This window comes from Thermobia domestica, chromosome 1 (genome assembly GCF_964235325.1).
Source record: "Thermobia domestica chromosome 1, izTheDome1.hap1.1, whole genome shotgun sequence".
Classification (NCBI taxonomy): Eukaryota; Metazoa; Arthropoda; class Insecta; order Zygentoma; family Lepismatidae; genus Thermobia; species Thermobia domestica.
The window spans coordinates 314,227,656-314,239,703 of record NC_137454.1 but is presented as its reverse complement, the minus strand read 5'-3'; the positions used below and the strand labels follow the sequence as shown (position 1 = coordinate 314,239,703).

The 12,048-nt window shown below is 36.9% G+C and overlaps 1 protein-coding gene across 2 annotated transcripts in view; it reads left to right on the top strand.

Moving 5' to 3' along the window:
• Nucleotides 1-12,048, top strand: part of LOC145662438 (uncharacterized) — a 193,978-nt gene that overhangs the window by 34,195 nt on the left and 147,735 nt on the right. For both annotated transcript variants that reach the window (XM_081728023.1, XM_081728013.1), the window contains exon 4: nucleotides 9,263-9,328. In XM_081728023.1, coding sequence (XP_081584149.1) covers nucleotides 9,263-9,328 — 66 coding nt within the window. The remainder of the gene's footprint in view (nucleotides 1-9,262; nucleotides 9,329-12,048) is intronic.

Here is a 12,048-nt window from a genome sequence, read left to right as displayed (position 1 = left end):
GCACGGACATACAAAGTCAACACAAAAAATAGGAGACATTAATTTTCGAACTACCCTCGTAATTGTTAAATAAGACAACAGATAATGAAGCTATCCATAAGTGCGATCGAATCCTTATCGCAACATTTTACATATGAGTGTTATAGTTGATGCTATGCAATAAAATGTATCAAAATATAACATACACAAATATTAAATTACTTATTTGAATAATTATAGTCAAATTTAAGTTCACAACAGTGTTAGATTTACATTGCTTTATTTCTGGGAGTGCTCTACCGAGATATCTCGTTGAGGAAGATAGATACGTTGATACGAAACTAGTGACTCATGTAAATCGATTTATTTTTGTTAAATTAATTTGATAAGCAGTATAATGGATTACTTTTATGTTATAATTCTCCATTGATTCATGAGAGAATTATTTTTCTATTTTCATTCAAATAAACTGGAATTTTAATTATGTAATTTGATTTCTTTTTTTCTTTCTTCAACTTGAGTTGAATATCCTTTGCTTTTTCAAAATGATTTTGGATTATGCGCGTATGTAAATTTAATATTACTTAAAATAAATTTGTTTGTAAGATAATAAAATCATATGTTACAAAATTTAATTTTTACGAAGTAAGAGATATATAAATAGGTTGTAAGAACAAATCAGGAAAGTCGAACCATTACAACCCCAATTCATTTGAAAGAAAACAGAATAATTGTTCGAGTAACGAATTTTATTTGAATATTCGGATAATGGGTATTTGAAAAATTCATTACTGGAATATTCGAATTTTAACGGTACTAGTCTATATTTATATCCATTCCCAAAAGGTTCCAGTTGATTTGCACATTTACCTCGCTTTCGTAATGCCCATTTCCCTGCTCAACACAAAATGGTACAAGACACCACTCGAAACACTTGGTGACTTTTTGTTTCGATATTTTATGGATAACTACAGTATATTCCCAAAATTCCTTATTTCAAAAACATTCTATCGCCTATCATTCTTAATTTTAATTTCTGTTCGCAGTTCATATTTATTGAAAGTAGGTACATAAAATATGCTCAAACTAAGAAAGAAATTTAAAAAATACTTCTAATTCACTGCAATGACATCAATAAATCTTCAACTCAAGATTAAATTTCAGGTTGTTTTTGCTGTACCACAACAGCTACTTCCAATTAAATTCAGACAAGAGCTTACGAATAAATATTTATGTTAGAAGTAGTAGCTAGTACGTAAAGAGTATATGGACACGGTTAGGAAACAACAAATAATAATCTGCTAGTTAATCATGTATTTTGTTACATATACTTCACATAAATAAATAGGCTATCAATTTCTTCCAGAAAAATAAGTACTCTAAATTACGAGGAAAATTCAGAAAGCAAGCTCTGATAGATTGTAAAATGAGAGAACAACATCATCATAAAATTATTTTATTGCTGTGGAGTTAGTAATACATAACACACTCTTCAACGCTTGGACCATTCTTATTGAGACACTTACCTCAACGCAGCACCGGATTTTATATTGCAAGGATCCCCACATCACAACATGAGCACATGTTTATGAACGACACGTGCTAACGTTTACAAACAAGCAGACGATACACAGAACAGGAAGACACGAAGGGAACCGAAAGAAAACGAGCCACCCGAAGAGAGCCCATAAAAGTGGAACCACAGAGGAAGGAGGCATCAGTTGACAGCTGATCACCTACCTACAACAGCTCTGGAGGTTGTTTTGGACTAAGAGGCTATACCTATCCTAACATCCCTGGAGGCTACTATGAAATGAAGGATATTCCTCAACACAACCACAACTCACGAGGCTGCTATGAGCTGAGGTTTCCTAGGACCATAACCTGGAGTCACTATAAAACACCCCGGTGGCTGCTTTGAGCGAAAAAAGGGGTTCTCGTACGAAACGATATATCCTTCAACCTTGGTCATAAAACAGATTCTGTTATAAGAACTTGGTAAACACAAAGACTATTTTTGTATTTTTAAAATAAATAGGTGAAGGGCTAGATTCCTGGTCCATTATTGACTCTACCTACAAACATTTCAATATGCTTGTATCAAACAGTTGCCTAACCAGGATTTCGCAACCGTTTTCAACAGCTGCACGTCGAAACGTTGACCAGCAAGAAATCGCTTCAGGAACAGGTGGAAATCGCTAAACGAGAGTCGGAGTTTATCGCAGATAATCAAAAATATCCCAACCATATTCCTACAGGGTAGCCTTGTGAGCTTTGCTGTATGGGGACGTACATTATCATCGAACAACGTTATTCCTGCGCTCAGCGTTGCACTTCGTTATTCTGAATCGCCCTGTACAATAGCTGGAAAGTGTCACAATACCGTTCGGCAGTGCTGGTGCATCCGTAGGTTAAGACGGATGAGGAGGACGCGCCGTCAGTCCCGGAAGACAGTGCACAACACTTTTCAGGAGAGAATGTTTGTTTAGATTGGTCCTGACAGGTGAACGACCTTATTGCCAATGCATCGACTGTTGATTGGTTCCTGACGCGTAACACATTCATGTTTTGTTCCCGGTGAAGATGCAACCGAGGAACTAGTCACCCTCCTGGTGGCAACGCAACAGGAAGAACAAAGCGATCGCTAGGCGCTTCTTCTTGTACTCCGCTGTCAGTTCATTTGGAACCCATCGCGCAAAGAGATTGCGAAACTTCTGTCGCTGGGTGACGACCTCATGCAGCAGGGAACGGGAGATATGAAGAAACTGAGATCTGAGGAGGTCTTGATGGTCATCCACTACAGTGTTCATTGTGCATATTGGTTCGGCCTGCTGTAAATTGTATTCACCATCTTTTGACCATACCTTCAGTCATGACGTCCGGTTTATACACTTCACACCTACAGGTGGATTTCTTACTCCGACAGCTTCTTAGCGTGGAGAAACCTGATTACCGTGCGTGCCTCGTACTGAGCGACATATCGTATGCTCGTAGCCATATTTACCATACTACAGTTCCCTCACTACTGACTCCACACAATTGTGCCCGGCGCCAGGTTTCCTCCTCCGTTTGTGCATACTAGTACGTCGCGTAATGCGTCCCGCCCTGACCATACATGATATATTAAATCACTTTCAGAACTTATTTTTCTGGATGGGCCTCGTATTATTGGCAACGAACGATATCTTTTAGGGAATCAAAGACTAAGTTCGTTGTTTTTATTTTCTCGAAAACAACACACGAAAATTTACTCTCAATGATGTTATTTCATTCAGCTCAATATAGTCTTTCGACTGGCATTTGTTTTATATTTGGACTATGCTTTAATGAAATAGAAACTAAAACAAAAGAGTTAAGGACAATTTTAGATTAGATTTCATTAACCATACTACAAATATGCACTGTGTCATAAAGAATGTATTAATGAGGGCATATTTTTAGTATCAGTTTCACCTTAGTAGATGGCATAGTTCGCATAACAGCATCAACTTTTAGGTTTGAAAAGGTTTTCCTCTATTTTGTTGAAAACTAGAGATGAGCTCAAGTATATATCATTTTGTTCAGTTCATGTTATACGAGGGTAAGTCAAAAATTATCCGCAATGTTGACATAACTCTTCCTACATTGTTCATACTTACCTCTGTCGTCGTTTATTTCATTGTTACGATGCTGTGGACATCATATGAAAGTTTGATCTTAATTCCTTCATTTGTCTTTTTTGTTGTTGCACATAGTTCATGGCTGCTCCATTAGAAGTTACACCAAAGAGAAATAACGAGCAGTGATCCGGTTTTTGTGGTAGAAACGGGTATCAGGGGCCGCAATTCATCAAAGATATTTGGCACAATACGAAAACACTGTCTTGCCGCAACAGAATGTTTACGAATGGATTGAAAAATTCAAAAATGGTCGCACAAGGGTTAACGCACGAGAAAGGAGCCAGACGATCATCTACGGCCACAAATGATGGCAACATTGAGCGTGCACGTGACATAGTTCTGTTAGACAGACGAGAGGACTAGCTCAGGAGAGTAATGCTCCCGGAAGTAGGAACGAAAAACACAGTTCTGATTGGTTAGCGTTATCTATTTCTTGACACGTTGCAGTCAAATAGCAGAAATCAAACGGTTGTTGTTGTCGGTCTTTCGTGGCCAAGCGCCCTCCCCACTGGTCTAGTGGCCACCACGTGCGCCTGTGGTATACGGGGTCCCGGGTTCGATTCCCGGTGGAAGAGCCTTTGTGATTTTAACTGTCCTTGATATTTCTGTGTTTGTGTCCCTGTTGTTCTAGGTAATTAGAAAAAAGTCAAATAAATGAGTAAAGCAAGTAAAATTAAGTAATAAGTAGTTCAAGTAAATTAAAAAAGGTGGGCAAGCGCTATATGCTAGTAACAAAAATCTCTTTTGGCGTGAGTTCAAACCCGGCCCGAAGAAAGTTTTTTTTTACATTTTTATAACACTTTTTAAATTAAAATAATATGAAAATAATACTCAAAAAAGTGATTTACTTACTTTTGAGCAGATAAGTAGTAGCAGTAGCAGGAACGGGATAGAAGCCCCGCAGGGCTCGTTTTGTTCCTCTTGTACTCCATGATATAAATTTTGTGACCAACTTAAAACAACTGGCTAGGATAGCGCGTAAAACAGCTGGCTAGAGTAGCGCGCGAAAAAACGTACTTCCGGGAGCATTACTCTCCCGAGCGGGTCGTCAGACGAGTGGCTTTTGATTAAGTGGCACATTGTCTTGCAGTTCCTGATACACCTTCCGACCACAAAAGCCGGATCACTGCTCGTTGTTGTTCTTTGGTGAGAACCTCTATTGGAGCGACCATGATCTATCTGCAATAAAAGGGAGACAAATGGGGGAATTAGGATTAAACTTTCATAGCATGACCACAGCAGCATAACAATAAAAAAACGACGACAGAGGTCAGTATGAACAATATAAGAAGAGTTACATCAAAATTGCGGATAATTTTTGACTTGCCGTCGTATGTCTCATCTTCATCGGTGCAAATCTGTCTTCAACATTGAGGAGGACGGGTAAGACCGTTCCCATATTACATATATATATATATATATATATATATATAGATAGATAGATAGATAGATAGATAGATAGATAGATAGATAGATAGATAGATATAGATATAGATATAGATATAGATATATATAAGCGATGTTCAAAATATTTATGAAGTTGAAAAACAATGCTGTGAAGGATTAGGGGAGCGGAATTGTCTTCAGTGGCGTATTTAGGAGGCTATCGGGCTCAAGCCCCACCCCCACCCCCGCCGAAATAAATTTGTTAGTTTTTCGTATTCCGCGTACAACAATAATCCTTCTTACCATTTCTAAGAATGTCATTGACTTTCCATTCTCTTATGCTCTTTGTTCAGAAATAATACTGTATTTATCAAATTTCATTCCATGTAAGAACTGCGTCCTTTTCTTCTTTCTTTCGTCCTTTCTACTTTTCTTTTTTCTTTTTGTTTTTTTTTTTTTCTTGTCGTTACTTTCTTCTATTTCCCCTATCATACTTTATCGACCGTTGTCAATTATGATTCAAGTCGGCCATCATCAGTAACACCAAAACTAAGAGGAGTTGATAAGAGAAACTGGTGTTCCACACCAACTTGCGCGGATATCAATATGACAGGACTTCAGTTATTATAACAAAGGAAAAATTATATCGTTTAGTTATTTTTAAAAGAAGGAAATACTTGAATTAAAGAAAGTCAAAACGGGAAAATAATTAGCCCGAAAAATTACGAAGGCAAGAAGATCCTTCCTTTTTCTTGTATGAATAGAATAAAGGGTTAGATTCACTCCTAAATTTTTGTATCATATCATATAGGATTTATCGGGTGCAATTCTTGTCATTATAACTTCAATTTATGCATAAATTAAAATATATTTAATCCTCAAACTCAGATGAGCAATTGCTCAATTCCTTCCTTGTGTTGGGCATAGCCCCTCGAAACAAAATCCTAAATACGCCTTATTGTAGAGAAGGGAGATGAAACTCATATTACGGTAGATGAGTCTGATCAACTGTTGTGGAGTATATTATATATTAGGCGATGTAGATTAAGTAGTAGTACATATCAGTATTACAAAGCACTGCCATGAACACATTCTGAAATCTGAATACATGCATAATTATAATTGGTATGTTTCTAGTTAGGCATCCACAAAGATCCACGTTAAAATTGTTTTATAATAATATAATAATATAAATAATGACTTGCCCAAAACTATGAAGAAAGAATATCAATTATGTATGACGCAACAATACTCTTTGAGCAAAATGACAATACTCTCAATAACATTACAGGAATTGTTCAGAAATCTAACGCATGTCATATACTCTTTAGTTAACAGATGTAACCTTTAGGTTATGGAGAAAAATATTCCAGCAATTAAATTCTTTTCTTTGCTTACGAAGCATCATCTCTCAAAAGAATAATAGGGACACGTGGAAATACGTAGGAACAAATCATAGTTCGAACTAGCAGAGAAAAGAAAACAGGCAAAATTACATTGGCTACAAAATCCGAATGAAATAACTACACAAAATTTCGTAGACACCAGGCGGGAAACTTCAAAAACTTTTAGAACAAAGAAACGCAATTTTTGAAAGCTAAAATTTAGGAACTTGAAGATAATAGTAAAAATAAAAACATTCGGGACATGTATACAGGGATCAACGAATTTTAGGAAGGCTATCAACCTCGTGCTTATATTAAAGAAAGCTGATGGAACAGTTTTCACTGATACAGATAGCATTTTAAATGGATGGAAAGATTTCTTTGACGATTTGCTTAACACGCAGTCAAAAACAAATGTGCGTGGAGAAAGAGAGATACTCACCGCAGAACCATATATTCCAGAACCCAACCGAATAGAAGTAGAAATCGCTATAAAGAAATTAAAGAAACACAAATCTCCGGATGTAAACGAAATTCCGGCTGAGTTAATTTTAGCTGGAGGCGAAAAATTGTGGAACAAGATACACAAACTCATTCTCCTTATCTGGGACAAGGAAGAATTGCCACAAGAGTGGAAAGAATCAATCATTGTTCCAATCCACAAGAAAGGCGACAAAACTGACTGTAATAATTATCGAGGCATCTCTCTTCTGTCAACATCCCATAAAATCCTTTCAAACATTCTATTAGCAAGATTTACCCCATTCGCAGATGAAATTATTGGAGATTATCAGTGTGGATTTAGACGAAATCGATCAACTATCGACCGAATATTTACCATTCGCCAAATACTCGAAAAAAGTGGGAATACAATAACCCGGTACATCAATTATTTATTGATTTTAGAAAGGCTTACGACTCGGTTAGGTGAGAAACATTATACAACGTCCTTACAGAATTTGGAATACCGAGAAAGCTAATTAGATTAATTAAGATATATTTAAATGAATCCCAAAGTACAGTCCGGGTAGGAAATTTTTTGTCCACGAGCTTTCACGTCGAAAGTGGCCTGAAACAAGGAGATGCGTTGTCGCCATTATTATTTAACTTCGTGCTGGAATACGATATAAGGAAAATCAAAGATAGCAACCAGGGTCTAGAGTTGAACGGTATTCACCAGGTTATGGCATATGCTGATGATGTAAATTTAATACGGGATGATAGGAGAACAATAGTAAGAAATGCAGAGATCTTATTAAACGCTTGCAGGGACATGGGTTTAGAAGTAAATGTTGAGAAAACTAAATACATGGAAATGCGTCGGGACCGTAATACAGCAAATTATGGATGCGTTAAAATATTAAATAATACTTTTGATAGAGTGGATACTTTCAAATATTTACGATCAATATTAACAGACCAAAATCCTATTCACGAAGAAATTAAATGTCGTCTAAAAACAGGGAATTCGTGTTATTATTCAGTTCAAAATCTCTTGTCGTCGCGAATTCTGTCGAGGAATTTGAAGCTTAAAATATATAAAACGATAATCATACCTGTTGTTCTGTACGGTTTCGAAACATGGTCGCTTACTCTGAGGGAAGAACATAGATTGACAGTATTTGAGAACAAGATGCTCAGACGAATATTCGGACCCAAGAGGAACGGGAATGGAGAATGGCGGAAATTTCATAACGAGGAACTGCGTAAATTAAACGGCTTATCAAACATTGTTAGGGTCATCAAGACTAGGAGGCTTAGGTGGGCAGGACATATAGCCAGGATGGAAGAAAGTAGGAACGCTTTCAAAGTCTTGACTGGAAAACCAATCGGAAAACGACCATTAGGAAGACCTAGGCGCAGATGGGGAGACAATATTAAGATGGATCTCGCAAAAATAGGAATACAAAGTAGAAACTGGATCCAGTTAGCTAAGGATAGAAGTCAGTGGAGAGCTTTTGTGAACGCGCCATTGAACCTCCAGGTTTCATAGACTATAGAGTTGGTTAGCTTACGAAGCATGAGTAGATGCCTAGGCTGATACTATAAATAGATTAAATGCGCATTTACTGAAAAGATGGGTTCTACTGACATTGGATAGTATATATACTCTTCGTGTGCTAGGGCCTAGGGGAGAGGAGAAGATAAGATTTCATATCAGGTTAGGTCACGCACAGTGGCACGCCTTCATTTTCATTAAAAATGAAAAAGCCAAGAGAAACAAATTTCATCTCACTTTTCTTTGTGACAGTCGGACACAAATCATCACACTTATCTGCAAAAAGCACTTTTCAAATCGGATTATTGGAAGGGCCTCCAATTCCAATGTTGGGGGGGACATGCTCCCCATTTCCCCGGAATTTGTGCCCGTACCTACAGCTGAAACAACTTTCCAGTATGAGGAGAGGGGCATATCCTCCTCTGGCATTTATTGCAATTTGTGCCCAAATAGCGAAAGTGGAAGTAATACGTATTGATGAGACTACTAAACGCACTACAGCACGAAGTTCAGTTTGAAATACTACAGAATACGATTCTTTTAAAAAATAAAAATAAAAATGGAAAAGCCAAGAGAAATGAATTTCATCTTACATTCCTTTGTGGTAGTCGGACAAAAATCATCACACTTATAGCAAAAAGCACTTTTTAAGTCAGATTATTGGGGGGACAGTCCCCCCAGGTCCAAGATGGGGTGGTACATGTCCCCCTCGTGCCCCTGGGATTTGCGCCAGTGCTCATCTTTGGACACTTTCTCCCCCGTTGTATGCTAGTATTAGTCACTATTATCCCCGTTATTATGCTATTTTTTCATACATCAATTATGATAAAATTACACGTTGTTTCTCTTTTCAGCAATTTCATCCTGCCGTTTCGCGTGATGTAAGTCGAAAAACCACCATGGCAAGAGCTTCCGAGCGAGTAAGTGATATCCAAGTTTTATCAGTTATTAAATTATATTTAATTCCATTTGTATTACAGTTAAGACAAAGTAAATATTGATCATTTATACTACATTTTTATGAAGAAAAAATAAAATGAAAAAAAAAATCATATTTCAAATTAATACATTTAGTTATTTAAATTAATACCGTACATTTAATACATTCAAGAAAATGAAAATATTACAGTATCAATTTCATACACCAAAATAAAGATAATTTCTTTATCTCTTTGAGATATATATACATATAGTTAAAGTGCATTAAGATGCTTTTGAAAATAGCTCAAGCATATTACCACGCGCACGAAACCAAATGTATTAACAACCTAAACTAATCAGTTTGACACTAGTTTTATGTTGTGTATTAAATTCAATGTAGACTTCATATGGATACTTATATAATACACCTTGTAGTTAGCCCTAAATGTAAAAAGAAGTTTGAGGAGGCACCAGTGTCATTTACGTGTCTACAAAAGTGATTGATCTAATCTTGCACACATACACATGATGTGATTTGACAAATCTTGATTTTAACACAAATCTTCAGCCGATAGGGTGTTGCAAGATCTTACGTTTTTGCCATATGTTTCATGTTTATCCGCCACATTTTACATCGTGTTTTTATTATTTTCCCCGTAAAACTATTTCTTCCGTTCTTTTAAAGTAAATAAATGAAATTATAATCATTTTAATATTTTTTTTTAAGTTGGTGTGATTTTTTAAATTAGAAGTGGGCTGAACTTAGTACTCAAAAGTAAAATGCAACACGTTGCATATTTTTATCTCCTACCTAACCGGTATCAAAATCTTATGTTTGAGAATCATTTGGTTTTAGTACCTCAGCCTTTACCGCCAACACCGTCTCGATCATATCGCAGTTTCAATTGGACGTAATATATTACTGTAATGAACAGAAGCTACTGTGAACTAATACAAGTAGACTTTCAAGTAGTTGTGAATTTCAGTATGTCCTTCAAGGATTTTTTAACATATAAAAAAGGACTCCATGCCATAAGCGTCGGTGGACCACCGGTGAGCAACTGATGACCTTCTGCCAAAAATTGGCGACCCCGCAGTGACGATCCGCTGTGGCCCCACTTCCGTTTTGAAAATTAAACCACCAGCGACCCACCAGTGGCAGAGGCGCGACGAAACGCCAATCAACTACAAAGTTACTCCCCCAAAATATGTTACATCACCTATATGTGTGATTTGTTTACATTAATATGAGTCTAAAAAACACTGAAGAAAGTAACGAAAAGGTACGCCGGGGTGGGCGCGAACAACCAACCTTACGATTACTAGTCGCTTTTTCTTGCGACTTCGCCACGGAGGCGATGAAGAAAACCTCTCTTGTAGGGAGAAAAATCGTTGAGGTCTTTTTAATTTGCTCAGCCATAGTGCTTCTTTAACCATGTATATTCGACGATAACCGTTTGGAATAAGATAAAATGCATTCGCAATGTAATTTTATAACAAATGACGCGCGTCTATTTACTTTATTTCATAGTTCTCCCATATTCACTTTCTAATGATCGGCGTGAGTTCCATCTAATTCCAGAAAATTATACGCACTCATTTCAAGATTTTTCATTTCATGATTTAGAGGAAGTGTGAGCCCCGGAGCTCACTTTAGGAACAATTCGTCAGGAAAAAATAATATATAGTAATAACCGCATCCAAATTACTGAGGATAGTCCGTGTTGGTCCCTTCGCGATTGTCCGCAACAAATCGAAGGAGCGCGAACCAGACTGAAGTCTTCGCTGCTACGCGGTGGAACTTCAACACCCCGACTCTAGATATCTGTTTTGTCTCGACAAAACCCTGCCGCCAATGGCATACTAGCGGCAATCCTTCAACATGTCGCTATATCGATGATCGACGTTTACCGGCAAGTGGGCCACTAGGTGTTGGCGACGTTTACGGCATGGAGAATGTAACATTATTAGAAAAAGCAAAGTCTTGATTAAAATACAATTAAAGGATAACAACAATTTGTATAATGTACTTTGTTGGTTGGATTTAACTTTAGCAGTCCATTAAGAGTCTAGGCTACATGAGACGAGGACCTACAGTTTAACGTGAAATCCGAACCACATGCTATATATTGTAAAGAAAAATTGGTTATATATTGGGAAATTTTTAATGAAACTGGTGTAGTTTCTAATTAAAATTATTGTACGTTACTATATGAAACATGTGTATGTTTATTATAAGTTAATTCTGAATATTACTTATCTTCCTTTCTTTCTCCTAAAAATCGTCAAACCTTTCCTTTTTACTCTCTGAAAAATCTTTCAATCAGCCGACCTAGCCAAAAATTTCTCCAGTGGCAGATTTAGTTTTTCTCCTTTCGGTTTTTCAAATTGGGATAGGTGCATGTGATGCATCAAATTCGTGCACAATTTTCTCGGAAATTCACTGGTGTAGTTAATTTTACCGTAGCTTGTACCGTTTGGAAGGTATTGGATGGTTAAATCCCTCCAGGCACTTCGCGAATAGACATTGAAGAGTAATATCAGTTACGCTTACGTTTCTTTTATGTTGACAAATCAACATAATTTCTAACTGGATTGAAAAATCGAAAGTTAAATCCAATATGGTGAATCCAAGATGGCGGCCGGGGTGGCTAACATGTGTCAAAGAAGCAGTACTTGATCGAATTTGTTTTGCATATATCCACATTCATGTCCAGTT